The following is a 17,964-nucleotide window of genomic DNA, read 5'->3' as shown; positions in this document are numbered from 1 at the left end:
TTTCCTTCTTTCGAATATATTGAAAAAGTTTGACATTGTAGTGTATATTGTAGGTTGATGTTTATTATACGTTCCAAGACAAAACCAGTCACGACTGAGCCGCGAAAGTGTACAGGGCATCTAAACATTGCCTTGTGTGCGATAACGAACGTTCTTCTTTCTTGTCTACATTATAAAGATTTCATTGTTCAAAATGTATAAAGACATATGTGCATTGCTCTGAAAAAAAGAACAATTGCAGTAATAAATGAAAACAAACGCACACAACGAAAATCAAAGAGAATATGTAAGTACATGACTTTTTAATACTAACTTTATACATTGAAAAAAATGTATTAATTTGACTAAACTTTCCAACTAAATATTATTTTATTAATGGAACATATGTATAAATACGTATATTTAAATTAAATATATATATAACATATTAAATCTAACAAAACGTATATTTTTTAATTAAATACTAATATATGTTCAATTAACAAAATAGTAATTAAGTTGAAAAATTTAGTCAAGTTAACAACATTTTTTTCAATATACCTGTATGCATATTCATTTGCATATTTTTATGACACAATTGACGCATTTCTAACATTTGCAGAACAAAGAGAAACGAACAAATATATAATCTCTGCACCTTCATCACATTTCGAGAATATTTTTCATATATTTAATATAATTATCAATATGGAGGAAGAGTTGATTCATTTTAAAATTTCCGCACCAGGCAGAATCGTCTTATCCGGAGAACATTCGGCGATATACAGAAAACATTTTGTCGCGACCAGCTTAAATCTTCGTACCAATCTCGAATTCTGGGAGCTAAATGATTTAGAAAAATTTATTCACATCGAATTCCCCGAGGTTAATTTCACGTACAATATAGATTTAAAAATAATTAAATTCTTTTGTGGAGATAACGAAGTGAATTCAACTCTGGACAATTTCATCAAATACTTAAAGTACATGATAACGGTGTACGGATTGTGGATAACATTTACTCAGAAACGTGCTTTAATGATATTTTTTTACTTGCTCTTCGAGACCATTAAACGTGGTGAACTCGAAATCAAACCTTTTCGCATAAAGGTCACCTCAGAATTACCCATCAACTCCGGTCTTGGTAGCTCGACGTCGTTTGCGGTTTGCGTCGCAGCGTGCTTTCTTCATTGGAAGCGTCTACATACGCAGAATCAGCCTGTTGAATTTGACAATCCAGATTTTAAGAAAGAAGTCAAGTCATATGTCGCGTCCTACGAAGATTTCTTACTTGACTACGATTGCGCGTGGATCGATACCGACGTTTGTATATACGGCAATATAAGGAAAAGTCGACTTACCGATTACATAAATGTTGATACGGTTGACTCCCAGGATTTGCAAGAAATGAAGATTTTACTGGTCCCTTCGAAAGTTCCTCAGAAAAAGCACCATCAGACGAAACAAATGATACACCGGAAACTTAATTCCAATGCAGAGTCGAACGAGTTTGAGATTTTGTTAAATGAATTGGACGACGTAGCAATACAAATATACGATAATCTCAAATCATTAAGTGATAACATCAAAAATATTGGTTTGCGTGAATGTCGACAGCATTACAAGTCATTACGGGTATTGTTCTTACTTTAATTTAACACTGTTATTATATATTATGTATAATATATATATATGTATATATACATATATACATACATTTTTACATAACATTTCATGTTTTGCAGAAATCCATTAAGTGGAATCAACAATTATTGTGTAACAATTTTTTGACAAATGAGGAATTCGATAAGATCTGCAAAATTGCAAAAGATAAAGGATTCGCGGGAAAACTTACAGGTTTTGCAGCTAAATACGTATACATTTTGCTTCCACCTTACGTAAAAAAAGAAAAAATCGAGGATATTAAAACAGAATTAAAAAATCAACATTTCACGTTTATAGATGCCTCTATCAATTGTAAAGGGTTGAAGCTTGAATGATTCTATTAAAATTATCGCGGTTATGTACTATAAATAACTATACATATAATGACAAACAACTAAATGTACAAAAATAGAGCAAAATTACTAATTAAATAATAATAATATTTTAAGGAACGTATGGCAAACAATATACATTTTTATTCAATTATGTACATTCTGTTGTTTTAAAATTTCAGACTTTTAATTATGCATTAATAATTATGAAATAAAGATAAGAATTATTGAATTAAACTTTCTCGTAAAATATATCGAAAAATATTAGCTTTTTCTATCACATTTTACTTTAAATGATACTTAGATGTATATACAGAAGTTCTTTTCGATCTATAAGTTAATTGATATACAAAATGCTTCATAATTTAAATTATATAATGCAATTTGTAAATGAAAAATAAATTAAACAATTTTGAATTTATTTTTCTGCGAATATAAGTTTAAAAAAATTATGAAATAAAATGTATTTAATCAGCATTATTTATGGACATATACTTATTAGCTATAAGCTTGATAGTTTCCGTGTTGCATATTATCCGCGGCATATTATGTTTTATAAGATGTCTATATAAGAAATCGAACTGATGGAACTGAATTTTATTTAATAATTTTTCCTTTGTTAAGCAGCCGGAAATAATATTTCAAAATTTGTATAATTCATGAACACAAATTATGAAGCAATTGTATATCTGTGATTTATTATCACAAGTTCTATTTTTAAAAATATGAGACTAAATTAAATAAGTTATATAGTTGTACAATTACTAAGGTAAAAGAAAACTAATATGTTTTTATATATTTTAATACTATTGAAAACTAGTGTATAGGAATAAAAGATTACTTTATTTTGATATAAAAAGATTAATTTATTTTCATAAACTCTTGAAAGAAATTTAAATGTTTTCTCACTTTTAACTTCACTATTTAACGAAATTTGAATAAAGAAAAACGAAAATCATAATAGAGATAATAAAGTATTTGTCGATTTAATGAACAAATTATTGTATAATATATTATTATTTTTTTTTAAATATGACAGCAAAAATTAATTACAGCAATTATTATTTTAATTGGATTTGCACAGTAGCTAAAGATTATCTGAAGGAAAAGGATATTTATTTCTATTCTTGTTTATATCTTTAGTTATACATATATATGCATATAAAGATTTATCTACTTATAAAATAATTAAAAGAAAGAGATATTCTGTTTCAGTGATCTCTAGTTGAAATTCGTGATACATTTATTTAATTATTATGTCAAAATAAACTCTCATAAATAAGATCTGTAGAATAACAAAAATTGTGCTATATTCATCTTTCATGTCAAAATTATATATATAATTTAATTACATTAAGCCATATAATTTGACATATATAAAAATATGCATGCATTTTATGCTGCATTTTATGTATATCTCAGTTATATATAAATCGACGAAAAAGTATATTTTTAATTATAATATATAATGTATTGCAAAATTATGACATGTAAGTATAATACATTGTGTATCAATGTAAATAAAATAATGACAATTTATCTGATTGTCACAATTTCAATTAATACAATTTATTATTTTTTTATTTTCTGTAACTATAATTATATATATTATGTATATATTTAGTGTGCAAATGTTGATTAAAGTATGATTAAAGTATATCAAATAGCATATCAATAAATATATCAAAAAATTTTGATTTTGTAATCAATATTTAGATTCATATCTTTGAAGGACTCTGTTATTATTAAAAAATCAATCATGACCGAGAGAGATGCGGAATTATATAAAACACGGAAAAATATAAAATCTTTTTGTTATAACGAACGTTCTTGAATATTTTGTATATTTTTATACATTTACATTATGCATATTTTTCATACTTTTTTTCTATAATATAAAGTTTTAGTAGTTAAAATATATATTATTTAAGCTTGCGTTTAAAAACGAGAACTTGATTCAATTGAAGCAATATTTCTATATACATATATTAGATAAAACATATTAACGGACAAGCATTTTATAAATATAAATTCAATAATATATTGATGACAATTTTTTATTCTTATAACACATACATAAACAACGTCATGTATTATCGATTAAATTGAGTATTTGATCATTTATGCTCAATTGCTAAGAATTTTGCATTCGCGAGAAAGCTTATAGGTTTCAGAGACAGATTTGTATACATTTTGCTAAAACCATCGAGCATTTTTAATAGCAGAGAATTTCTCTGTCATAAATACCAGCATCAATTGTGATAGAATAAAAATTAATAATTGATTTTATTAAAATTTTCGCGATAATTATATGTATAAACTAGAACGCAACACAAGCGCACGCCATTTCTCAATTTATATTAAAAAGATTGAATAAAATAATATAAAATTTATTTAAACTCCATTAATCTTTCTTGGCAAAAATCAGGCGTTACTTTGCTAATTAAATTTTAAAATATAATAATAAATTTTAAAACTTAAAATATATTTTATATAATATATAGTTATTTAAAGTCAATTAAAATTTCTTGACAATTGTCAGCAGATATCTATCAAAAAATTTTATTTGTGTCAAAGATATAACATATCATTTACAACTACAACATACTATTTTAATATTTTTAATATAATGTAATTTCAGAATTAGTAAATTAAAGTTTCAATCTGCGAATTTAATAAAAAAATATTAGGAAAGAGTTAATTTGCTAATTAGATTGTAAAACAATATGTTTAAAAAAATTTTAATAGTAATAACATATGTTATTATAATTAAAACGTATTAGAATTATTGTATTATTAAATAGATGAATGTCAGAAAAATTATCTTTTGCCTAAGAATATCTTTATAATAATGTGGAAAATGATTAATTTACTATACTAAATAATTATAATAATTATTTTAATTGAATTGCACAATATCTATAGTGATAGCCTTAAAAAGTGATCGTTTATATTCCATTTTTTTATTTTTTATTTTATATAGATGCTATAGATGTAATTAGATGAAAGAATTAATGAAAATTAATATAAATTATTTTACTTCAGAATTATTATCTTCAGCTGGAATTCATGATAAATGTTATTAAGTCGAATTAAGTTAGACGTAAATTTCATCTATTAAATAAGAAAAATAGTGCTTTTTATTTTTTATGTCAATTAAAATTGTTTAATAATTCTGTCAAAACAATAATATAATTTATACAATTATATTATTATATTGCAACGCAATTCAATATACGAATTCTTGTGATATATTTTTAATTATGTAATAAATTGCATTAAATTATACGCATATTTATAATATATAATATTACACATTTATACTTTAATTATTGGACACACGTTACAAATTTTTGTAAACCATAATATCATTATTATTTGACATTAAAAAGATTAATATTTCTACCATAATAAGAGAACTAGTTTATGATATTGAAAATAATATATTATTATTGGATTATTTATAAGCATACATATGAAAATATTTTAACGACTTATTCCTAAAATATTGAAAAAGTTTGATCTTGTAATTCGTATTAAAGTCATGACTTTGGAGTAATGTTATTTTATATGTTCCGATACGAAATTAGTCACAGTTGAGACGCGAAAGTGTATAGGACATATATAAACTCTATCTTCTGTAATCTTTCTTTATCTCATCAACGTTAAAAAGATTTAATAGCTGGAAATATACAAAGACTTTTGTGCTTATTTGTAAGAACTACGCAAATTTAATTGTAATCAATTCTTAATCGTTCCGTGAAGAGAAGAGACATTTTTCTTAAACAAAAAAATGACTTCACATAAATATAAATTTACAATTTCCGCACCGGGCCGAATCGTCTTGGCCGGAGATCACACGATGATGTATGGAAAACATTTCGTTTTGGCCAGCTTAAGTCACCGTACCAAAGTCAAATTCTGGAAATTATCTGATCAGGCAAGAAACATTAGGATAGAGTTCCCTCAGGTGAATCTAAAGAAATATATATCATTGGAAGAAGTTCGACGCTTTCTCGATAAATCTGAAGAACTAAAGGATCGTCCGCTACGTATCCTTAAATACGTACATTCGTTTATCACTTTCAACAATATGTGGTCCACGAACAGGCAGAGGTATAGCTTGAAAGTGTTCTTCTTTCTGCTTTACATTATGGTAAACGACGAGAACCTCGACATACAATCATTTCGCGTAAACGTGACCACGAAGATCCCTTTGGATGCCGGTCTCGGTAGTTCCTCATCATTCATGGTTGGTCTAGCAGCGTGTTTCCTTCATTGGAAGCGTTTACAGAACAACAATAGTTCTATGGAATTCAACGAAAACTATTTGTATAAGATTGAAGACTGCGCAAGATTTTGCGAGCAGTGGACGCAAGAGTATGAGTGTCGGCTAGATACCGAGGTTTGTGTATTCGGCAAATTGATCAAAAGTCGAATCGACGAGGCCAAAATGTATTCGACGGAGAAACAAAGTGCGACACCAATACACATTTTACTGGTCGATACAGGAAAGCGACAGAAAAAGAAAGATCAAGAGAGGCAAATGGTATTGCTGAAATTAAAAAAGAATCAGTTATTTGATTCTATATTAGATAAATTAAACGAAAAAGCAGAAAAAATATATGACAGGATCAAATCGATACCTCCCATCGACTCTCCCAATTTAGCAGAGCGTGATCGCTGTTACAATTTATTACAGGTATCATTTTTGTTTTTATTTAACAACGTTATTATAAATATATGTATACGTGTACACGCTGTAACTAAATAAATGCGAAAAATTTGAGATGATTTTTTTTTAATATTAATAAATATTCTTTTTATTAGTGGAAAATAACTACCAAGTTTTATTTTTTAATTTGTGTTGAAATTTGAGAAAAAATAAAAACTTAATTTTTACCATCTTCTTTAGAAAACTGTAACTCCTCAGGGAGAGATATAAGAGTGTATGTTTATATAAAATTCTCCTTAATTTTTGATAAAAAATTATCTAAAATTTCTTGCATTTATTTAGGTACATCCTGTATGTATATATATCTTAGTTTTACTGCGTTGGCAAGATTGTCTAATAATTATCTGTTAGAATATGTACCGTTTTATAACATTTTGCATGTTTTGCAGAATTCCATCAGGAAGACCCATAAAATATTGCGCAAAAATGATTTGACAACTCAGGATATTGATAATATTCGGAACATTGCAAAAGAATATAACTTGGAGGGAAAGCTTACAGGTTTTGGGGGAGGATTTGTATACATTATAAAATCACCGACTATTACAAACGAAAACTTCGCGAATATGCAGAGACAATTAGAGAATCAACATTTCAAATGTCAACGAGCCTACTTCAATTGTGAAGGAGTGAAAATTGATGAGCAAAGTTATAATACAGATATTATATATGATTAAATAATAACAAATAACTAAATGTAGAGGGTAGAACGGAATTACTGACTTAATAATTGTGATTTTTTAAGGGTACTATAACGATGAATAATACACATTTTAGTAAAATATATCACATATATTCTGTTGATTAGAGATCACGGTCTTTTAATCACATCGTACTGAATTATGAAATCACAGATAAGAAATTATTGAATTGAATTTTCTTGTAAAATATATCGAAACATATTAGATTTTTCATATTCTATACCATTTTTCTTTAAGAATAAAATGCCTTATTGAATTATACGCTGCTATGAACATACAGGTTTTTTTCAATTTGTAAATTAATTAGTATACCAGATATTTCATAATTTAAATTATATAATGCAATTTGTGAATAAAAAATGGAACAATTTTAAATTATATTTTTCTGCTAAGTTTGAAAAGGAAATAATGAAATAAAATTTATTTAATCAGCGCTGTTTATTAAATGGACATATAGCTACTAGCTGCAAGTTTGATTTCCGTATTACATATTGCCTGTCTATAGATATATGTCTATGTAAAAAATATAGCTAGCAAAAATGTGTAAATTTTATTTAATAATTTTTCCTTTTTAAGCAACAGGAAACAATATTACAAAATGTTTAATTTTTTATTATTTAATAATATTATATATAATTCATGAACACAAATTACGAAGCAGTTGTATATATCTGCGATTTATTATCACATGTTCTACTTTTAAAAATATGAGACTAAATTAAATAAATTATATAGTTGTGCAATTATTAAGGTAAAAGAAAACTAATACTTTTGATATATTTTAATACTATTGCAAACTAGTGTATATGAAAAGATTAATTTATTTTGATATAAAAAAGTTAATTTATTTTCATAAACTCTTGAAAGAAATTTAAATGTTTTCTCACTTTTAACTTCACTATTCAACGAAATTTGAATAAAGAAAAACGAAAATCATAATAGAGATAATAAAGTATTTGTCGATTTAACGTACAAATTATTGTATAATATAATATTATTACTTTTTTTTAAAGATGACAGCAAAGTTTTCTTTTCCGCAAATAATGCTTAAGTGAATATGAATATTATGTATTTGTGTGCTTAAATAAATATGAATATTATTTATTTGTGTGTGTAAATGCTTAAATGACTATGTATTACTACGACGTAAAAATTAATTACAGCAATTATTATTTTAATTGGATTTGCACAGTAGCTAAAGATTATCTGAAGGAAAAGGATATTTATTTCTATTCTTGTTTATATCTTTAGTTATACATATATATGCATATAAAGATTTATCTACTTATAAAATAATTAAAAGAAAGAGATATTCTGTTTCAGTGATCTCGAGTTGAAATTGGTAATACATTTATTTATTATGTCAAAATAGACTCTCATAAATAAGATCTGTAGAATAACAAAAATTGTGCTATATTCATCTTTCATGTCAAAATTATATATATAATTTAATTACATTAAGCCATATAATTTGACATATATAAAAATATGCATGCATTTTATATGCTGCATTTTATGTATATCTCAGTTATATATAAATCGACGAAAAAGTAAATTTTTAATTATAATATATAATGTATTGCAAAATTATGACATGTAAATATAATACATTGTGTATCAATGTAAGTAAAATAATGACAACTTATCTGATTGTCACAATTTCAATTAATACAATTTATTATTTTTTAACTTTTAAACGTCTTTAAAAACGGTCCAAGGGTAATTCTAGGTCACAATATTGTCCCACTCAAAATTCTATTTGTAACTGATACATTTTCCTAAAATCTGATGATTTCTAAATATTTCACTGTTAAGATTCAAATAAATCACCCTGTATATATACATACTTATGCGCTGTCACTATTCTTTATCAGAATATTTCTAGTTAGTCAGCATTCGGCGAATCTGTCCTCTTCAGCAAACATATAGTCAACTCCAATAAACCACCCTATTTGATTGAGTTTCCTCCAAGTCGTCTGTTCCTTTTCCGCGGATTTTCCCATCACGCTCGCGTCTACTGGAGATGTTTTTTCCTATGTTTTGTATTTTTCTCTCTCCCTCTCTTTATCCCCTTTTCTATCTATCTATTCGATTGCTTTCTGAATCAACCGGACTAGGACATTCCCGATGAATCAGCGTCTCCCTCCATCTTGTCAGGATCGTAAAAGGATCTCTCCTACAAATGGAGATGAATTAAGGAAAGACTCCTTTGAGGAATCATGCTTTGAAATAGTTACCTACCAGAAAAAAATAATCTGGTTTACAGAGGCGATCCTGTTCGGTTTGAACAGAATCGAGACTCTTGTCAGTGGAAATAAATAGCATTAACCTTTTCTCTTGCGTTTTAAATGTAAAAATCTGCCGCCTCTCTTTCCAAGTAGCAAACTGACGTTATTAAACGAAAAAACGTCATTCGACGTCCAAATGACGTTATTTTGACGTTTAATGACGTCAGTCTGTTACCTGGGTTGGATGCCTCTTCAAACCTAATCTAACCAGTGTTATGCTTAAATAACTTCAAAATTAGCTAGATTAAGATGAGATAAAAATATATGTATAAATTCATCTTATTGTTAGATAAAATTAAGATGATTGTGTTTTAAATCTATCTAGATAACTTCCAGATAATATTATTATTTTTAAGACCGTTTATGTAAACACAGTTATACAAAAAAAAACGTAAATTATAAAAAGGATATAAAAATATGTTCATACTTTTTTTATTTATAACTTTTTATCGTTTACTGCTTAAGTTCTACTAACGAATTGCCATATAATTTTATCTTCTATCTAGATATATTTAGAACAAAATCATCTCTATTTTATCTAAGATGAATTTTTACATATTTTTATCTCATCTTTTATAAAGCTAATTTTAAAATCATCTAAGCACAACACTGTTTAAGACCGCTTATATGTATATAAGTATAGTTATAAAAAAATGTAAATTATAAAAGGGATATAAAAATATATTAATATTTTTATTTATAAGTTTCTAAGTTTACTACTCAAGTTCTATTGCTTAAATATTTTTATGTGGCCCTAAGTCAAATTATCTGAACATTATTCTAAATAATTTAGTAAAAATAACAGTATATAATATATATATATATATATATATATATATAAATCAGCAGGCCGATTTTCTTCTGTGACGCAAGATATTAACCTAAATCTAAAGTAGAACCTTAATTCTTTACGCAGAACGTTGACTTATGGCTGAGAAGAATGTAAAAAAGACGCCTAAAGCCGAAAATGAAACTGAAGTAGAATCTGAAACGCAACGAAGGTTGCGTATTATTTTGACATTTCTAATGAAATTTGTTGCAAATTACCATGAAAATAGTTACCTGTAGCGTTTTAACCTGACTCTTCTTTCTTCTCAGAAACTCCTATTAACATTTTTAATTAATAACGTTTGCAAAACGAAAATTGAATGTACAATGAAAAAGAAACAGAGACATTCTTTTGTTTTAAATACATATTTCTTTTATAAAGTAAAATGTAAAATAATCTGCACACATATACACACACATATATATATATATTATATATATATATATATATATATATATTTTTATAAATCATTTTTATGCGTAAATTATTTTTTATTGTAATGTACGCAAAATTATTTTTTGTTAACATAATTAATGCGATTTGGCTCTTATTGCCTATCTTATATATGTTAAATTTATATTAACATAATTAAGTTATTTTATTTTATAACTTTAAAAAGGCCTTTTTCATCTAAATTTTATTCTCTTGCGCTCAACTACTGATCTTCTCTCTCTCTCTCTTTCTTATAAAGCTAACGAGAATATTAAGTATAAAATAATATTTTTATCTCATCTTTTATAAAGCTAATTTTAAAATCATCTAAGCACAACACTGTTTAAGACCGCTTATATGTATATAAGTATAGTTATAAAAAAATGTAAATTATAAAAGGGATATAAAAATATATTAATATTTTTATTTATAAGTTTCTAAGTTTATATTATATATATATATATATATATATATATATATATATATATTTTACACTATATATATATATACTATTACACTATATATATATATATATATATTTTTTTTTTATTGTAATGTACGCAAAATTATTTTTTGTTAACATAATTAAGTTATTTTATTTTATAACTTTAAAAAGGCCTTTTTCATCATATACTTAATATTCTCGTTAGCTTTATAAGAAAGAGAGAGAGAGAAGATCAGTAGTTGAGTGCAAGAGAATAAAATTTAGATGAAAAAGGCCTTTTTAAAGTTATAAAATAAAATAACTTAATTATGTTAACAAAAAATAATTTTGCGTACATTACAATAAAAAATAATTTACGCATAAAAATGATTTATAAAAATGCGAGAGAACTTATATATATAATATATATATATAAGTTTTAAATCTATAGCGCGAAATAACTTTGAGAAATAAAACTTTTCTACAGATTAGAAGCTCCTTTACTGCAATTAAGTTTTATGAAACGAACCAGTCTTATCCTTAAGTTTTACTGGCGAATCATTTTTGCTGTTTGTTGGGCTCTGTTTTGGTTACCTTTCATCGTAATATATGATTATCCGGTGAGCAGTTTTTTATTTTTGTAAATCAAGATTTAAAGTTTTTACTACTCGTACATTTATAGAAAGAAAAATTCTTTCAAATGTAATTTTAAGATTAAGCACTATTTATACATTTTATACATTTAAATATATATCATTATTTTACTATAATTTATATCACAAAATAATTATTAATAATATTATTATTTTATATTATACATATAATGCATTTGTAATATTATAATATATATAATTTTTATGTTAATAATATTTTTACTACGGATGTTATTAAACCCGATTAAGGGTGACATGTAAACATACTCTACAAGAAACACCTTATCTGGTTTAAAATAATGGAAAAAAATTTTTGTAAATTAATGTAATTAAAAACCCAATTTTTTCTATTTTTATCTCATTTTCTCTCATCTCGCATTATTTGCTTGGTAAACGCAGGAAGTCAGATGCGCGTACATCGTGTTACTGGTGGCCGGGTACTGGGTGACGGAGTGCCTGCCGATAGCGATAACGTCGCTAATCCCGGTAGTGCTGTTTCCGCTGTTCGGCATCCTCAGCACCCAGGAAACGTGCACCTGCTATATGAATGACACCATCATGGTGTTCATCGGTGGCCTGGTGCTCGCCATCGCCACCGAGCACTGTAACCTACATCTGCGACTCGCCCTGATCGTGATGAAGACCCTCGGTTGCAGCCACACGAAACTGCTCGGCGGCCTCTGCACCGTAACCACCTTCGTGTCCATGTGGATTGCAAACGCGGCTGCCACCGCCATGATGGTGCCCATCGTCTTTGCCGTTCTTCGCGAATTGGAGAGGGTCGGTGAACTGTAGGAAGAGTGATAAACCCCTTGCACAATGCCAGGCAACAGGCAATAGGAATAAGAAATAGAAAATATCAACTAATTGGAAAAGGAGATAGATCTTCCTTTATTGTGAATGCATGCAAAAGCATGGTTTTCCATTAGTCGGAATTTAATTCTCTATTCCTAATTCCTTGTGTTTAATTTCTTTCTTGTTCCTTATTCCTTTTATTGTGTCTGAGCCCTTTGGATATTCCAATTTATTACGTTGATTACACTGGTCAACAAAGAGAAACTTTTGTTTAGTTTAGTAGCCAAGAATGTTGGAACAAATTTAGGGTATTTTGGAGAATGCTGAACCCAAAAGTGACAACAGTTTTGTTAAATTGACTCTAGTTTTTGAGATAATAAATTTTGGGGGATGCTGAACTCAAAAGTGACAACAGTTTTGCCAAATTAACTCTAGTTTTTGAAATAATAAATTTTGGAGGATGCTGAACTCAAAAGTGACAACAGTTTTGTCAAATTGATTCTAGTTTTCACGATAATGGATACTCAAATTACGATTTTTACCTCAAACACAACCTGTAGCTGCTGATATATGCAAAACAGAATTTGATCTGTCCTTTTATTCTGTAACATAGTTTTTATTTCCAACGTAATCCTAATGACTCACAGACCCACATAAAAGAAAATCGTCTAAACAGCATTTTTCTATATATATTAATTGTGATTATCTAAACTAGTTTACTTTGTTTTTATGTTTTACTGAATTGATGCCATTAGATATTTCATATATTATATTTTTATATGATTTGAGACAGTTTTCATATAACTTGGAGACAGGCTAACCATTACATTTTTTGCACTTTTTATGTTTTTCATGGGACACTCATTATTTCAAAAATTAGAGCCAATTCAAGAAAACCAATGCCATATTCGGAATCAACGACACCCAAAGTTACCTTAAAATCTATCTCTCTTGATCTAATATAATTGAGAATAAAATTAGTGTTGACCAATGTTATATCATCAAGAAGACTAAAGAACAGGAGATCGAACTCCTTAAAATTTCAGTGGGAGTAAGTCGAAATATGGTCTCACTTTATAGGCGCTGTTCGCGGTATAGTCGCCGGCCAATTCATGAACTATAGCGTGCTGGATTTCGAAGTTTTAGTGTTCTTAGTTATATCTCCGATTCTTCCATCTATGCTTTCTCTTTAATTGTTACACAATTCTTTCAATAATATATATTTTTCTCATTTCTCGGTTGTTCATGCAACTATTTATAACGTCAATTAAAATTATCGGTCTGTCATATAAATTATACTTTTTTTATTTTATTAAAATCTGGAATTATTAATATTATGTATATATACAGCAAGGGCTCGGAAAAGTGTTCGATATAAAGGAGGATCCGCAAGATCCGGAAGCTGAACCGTGAGTATTAAACATTACAAATATATATTTGTAAAAAATATTTTACTAACAGCACATGCATATATAAGGTATTCGGTAATAATCGCATTATCTCTTATATTTGCCAATTGTGACCGATCCTTTTTTAATTAATTTTTCATAAATTATCGCAAAGATCGTACAATTGTAGAGGACTTTTCTACTCAGTTTGACCCCTTTTTTACTTGCATATTTATAATAAAATTTAATTTATAACAACAAGAAAAGATATATTCGCTGTGAGAGCCTATCGCGAATGTACATACATGCGCGAAGACAACGAAAATTTTTTTGCCGCCTTATATATGTGCACGAAGCACGAAATTTGCTTAGCCGTTACTAAGACTTGTTAAGGAACAATCTCAAATTTGAGATCTGAATTCCTCGGTTTCCTTTACCTCCCTAAAGTGATGTAGATGAGAAATTTGAATAGCTTAGTTGAAGAACAGTCACCCGGCAAGCGAAAGGTTTCGGGTTCGATTTCCGATTCAGCCGACTTTTTCGGACCAATATATTTTTCTCGTCTGCATCACTCTAGGGAGATAAAGGGGATCGAGAAATTCAGATCTCAAATTCGAGATTGTTGTTCAACAAGTCTTAGCAACGGTTAAGCAAATTTCGTGCTTTGTGCACATATATAAGACGGCGAAAAATTAAATTTTCGTCGTCTTCGCGCATGTACATCCGCGATAGGCTCTCACAGCAAATTATATTTTGTTTTTAATTTATATAATATTAAATTTAATTTAATTTATTAATTTATTAATTTATTAATTTATTAATTTATTAATTTAATTTAATTATTAAAATTTAATTTATAACATAAAATTAAATCTTTAGTAACTTTAGTCAAACTATTTTCTTCTTTAGGGATGTAAAACCGACGAAAGTGACGAAAGCTTATTTGTTTGCGGCGGCGTACGCTTCGTCTTTCGGAGGTACTGGAGCTCTCGTCGGTACTCCGACAAATCTCGCCTTCAAGGGTATCTACGAGTACAACTTTCCCGACGCCGACCCCATTACCTTCGGCGCCTGGATGGCTGCCTCGCTCCCGCAAATGGCTGCGAATTCGTTTCTACTGTGGCTGTATTTGCGAATCGCTTTTCTGGGATATTTGAGGCCGCGCAGCAAGGACGCCGAAATGGCAAGAATCGGCGCAGAAGGCGAGGCGATAGCGAATCAGGTACAACAATATAAACGTTTTCTTAGGGAGCCCAAATTCGAAGTTGGTCGAAGAGGCCTTTAATAATCTTCTTCGATTAATTAGTAATTACAAGCTATTAATAATTAGCGAAATACTTTTCTCTTTCAAGAAATTTATCTATTTACTTCAATAACAAGATTGAATAATACAATTAAATGAATGTTATTTAATAGATACTGCGAAAGAACATTTCCACGTTAGTAACAAAGTTCAGTTCAGTTTAATATTAATATTTAATATTTTTACATAACGACCCAGACAGCACAATATATGCAAAAGATATTCAGAGGATATTCTTAGAGGATATTCAGAGGATATCCAGAAGAACATCCTCACAATATTCTCTGAACGTCTTCTGATATGTGTGCCGTTAGGGAAGTTAGAACATATGTAATTAATGTTAGACGATTAGCTCTTATTTAAAAAGTTATGTTATCTGCGAACCAAAGAAATATATATTGTTGTAGGTAATAAATCAAAATCTTAAGAACTTAGGCCCTATGACCTTTCACGAGATCTCCGTTGCAACAGTCTTCATGGGATGTATATTCTTATGGGTGTTCAGAGCTCCAGGATTCGTTCGTGGATGGTCTGAACTTCTGACGGATATGTGAGTTTAAATTTTCTTACTGTTTCTTTTATTAAACATTTTTCATTAAAAAATAACTCTACTATAATTGCACGAGAATATATCATAGGCATTTGGGAGACTCAATGCCCGCGATCTTGGTGTGCGTGCTAATGTTCTTTATCCCAAAGGATCCTATCTTCGTGCGCTTTTGGAGCAAAGACCGTAAGGATCTCTATATAAACTATGATTACCGAAGTCAGTACGGACTCGCGATTCGAGTAGCAAGTTACGTTAAGACCCTTTCTCAAAAGGTAAGCGAATAGTAACTTGTTACTCGATATTCGCTTTCCCGTTAGGTTAGATTCCGAGGCTAACGTGCCGTTAACTTCGGGCGTGTCTCCCATCTGTGATCGCGAAATCTCGTAGCTTCCAGACGGCCGAGAAGATCGTCCGAGGGTTTGATCACGTGGGAGGTCATTCATACAAAGATGCCATGGAGACTAGTGTTTCTGTTGGGCAGCGGCTTTGCCATCTCGAAGGGTAGCAGCGTCTCCGGACTCGCCATGAAAGTAGGATTGGCTCTAGTACCTCTGAAGGAATTACCTCCCATGCTGATGTTAGTCGTCGTCCTTTTGTTCGTCGGTACTATGACAGAGTTCACTTCGAACGTCGGCACGGCCAACATACTTCTACCCGTCGTCGCTCACATGGTGAGAGTTCACCCAAATATATTTTTTACACTATTTTTAGAAAGATCCAAATGGACACAGAACAACTGGATACAATCATCCACCTGTGCCTAGGTGACTAGTACAAGTGACCAATCAAAAAATTGCATTCAATTGACTAATAAAAAATGGATTCTTTATAAAAGGGGAACCATATAATTGCATTAGTCCGCTTTCTTCTCTTTCTTTCCACATAAATATATATATATCTGTTTCATGTTAGTATACATTAATACAGAAAGAATAAACCCAAAGTGTCCAATTGGGCTTCTATAGCTTTTATCATTTATTTATTCAACATAATAATAATCTTTAAACATTACGGCATTTATTTAAAATCTGCACTTTTTGTGATATCGTTTCTTACGTTTACTTCTCGAAGTGCGTAGCGATGAGAATACATCCGTTGTACCTGATGATGCCGGTGACCCTAATGTGTTCATACGCGTTCAGAATGCCGGCAGCCACGCCACCAAATGCGATCATCACTGTGGCGGGTCACGTGCAAACTCGAATGTTAATAGCAGCCGGATGCGTCCCCGCAATATACTGTCTGATAGTGCAAGTTATCTTGTTTCCCACTTGGGGAGCATTCGTTTACGGGATCGAAGAATTCCCGGATTGGGCGAAGCGGTACGATATCAACCAAAAGCCATAAGCCAGCTTTCGCCACTCGTTTCCCTAATGATTTTCGCTTATGACGATAATCTAACTGTAAAGGATATATATATTTAAGGGCATATATTTTTTAATATATTAAGTTATATATTTATGTTCATGTATCAGGATCGATTATATTCACGAATAAAATCACTTTAATGAAAATCACACTGTCAAATGGTAATTTTGGCGCAACTAAATTATTGATTCCACTGTTCATTAATTAATAGTTTCACATATAATTAATATTAAATATATATCAATGCTAAACGTATTATAATTTGGTTGAGATATACATATATATGAGAATATTTTATAAAAATTTACTATTGAGAAAGTATTAGTTTAATAATATCTCTCATTAAATATATAATACTGCTGACAATGTTAATAAAAAAATTATTTTCTAAAATTTTTGAAACAATTTTAACATTTGACTCTTATTTTTAAAGAAAAAAAATATTTAATATATTTACAAAATTTCAAAATAAAAATTTTTTATAAGTTTTAATCTCAAATTGAATTAGATTTTAAAAACCAA

General features: G+C 28.7%; 2 protein-coding genes across 4 annotated transcripts in view; both read left to right on the top strand.

Moving 5' to 3' along the window:
• The window catches only part of LOC114944430 (protein I'm not dead yet-like), an 82,717-nt gene extending 65,162 nt beyond the window's left edge, over positions 1-17,555 (top strand). Inside the window, exons 1-9 of one of the 3 annotated variants that reach the window (XM_029320312.2) lie at positions 10,621-10,706; positions 11,878-12,005; positions 12,438-12,818; positions 14,184-14,242; positions 15,131-15,443; positions 15,932-16,074; positions 16,163-16,257; positions 16,462-16,745; positions 17,146-17,482. In XM_029320312.2, the coding sequence (XP_029176145.2) occupies positions 10,628-10,706; positions 11,878-12,005; positions 12,438-12,818; positions 14,184-14,242; positions 15,131-15,443; positions 15,932-16,074; positions 16,163-16,257; positions 16,462-16,745; positions 17,146-17,421 (1,758 nt within the window). In that variant the 5' untranslated portion in view covers positions 10,621-10,627 and the 3' untranslated portion in view covers positions 17,422-17,482. Of the gene's footprint in view, positions 1-10,620; positions 10,707-11,877; positions 12,006-12,437; positions 12,819-14,183; positions 14,243-15,130; positions 15,444-15,931; positions 16,075-16,162; positions 16,258-16,461; positions 16,746-17,145 lie in introns of those variants that run through there. The other 2 variants (XM_085488834.1, XM_085488835.1) reach the window with 2 other exon arrangements.
• Positions 5,557-8,187, top strand: LOC114944436 (mevalonate kinase-like). The gene is made up of 2 exons (XM_029320315.2): positions 5,557-6,678; positions 7,101-8,187. Exons 1-2 carry the CDS (start codon positions 5,770-5,772, stop codon positions 7,386-7,388), a joined length of 1,197 nt encoding a protein of 398 aa, XP_029176148.1. The 5' UTR covers positions 5,557-5,769; the 3' UTR covers positions 7,389-8,187.
• Positions 17,556-17,964: the final 409 nt, after the last annotated feature.

The sequence above is a fragment of the Nylanderia fulva genome, unplaced genomic scaffold (assembly GCF_048542155.1).
Source record: "Nylanderia fulva isolate GAGA-0341 unplaced genomic scaffold, ASM4854215v1 Scaffold72, whole genome shotgun sequence".
Classification (NCBI taxonomy): domain Eukaryota; kingdom Metazoa; phylum Arthropoda; class Insecta; order Hymenoptera; family Formicidae; genus Nylanderia; species Nylanderia fulva.
The sequence above is the reverse complement of the archived record's forward strand: the minus strand, read 5'-3'. Positions and strand labels throughout refer to the sequence as shown.

What these genes read in the sequence shown, in the direction of transcription:
- LOC114944436 (XM_029320315.2), top strand. Translation starts at nt 5,770, where the DNA reads ATGACTTCACATAAATATAAATTTACAATTTCCGCACCGGGCCGAATC. An exon ending in GCTGTTACAATTTATTACAG is followed by an intron (nt 6,679 to 7,100) that starts GTATCATTTTTG and finishes CATGTTTTGCAG; the next exon opens with AATTCCATCAGGAAGACCCA.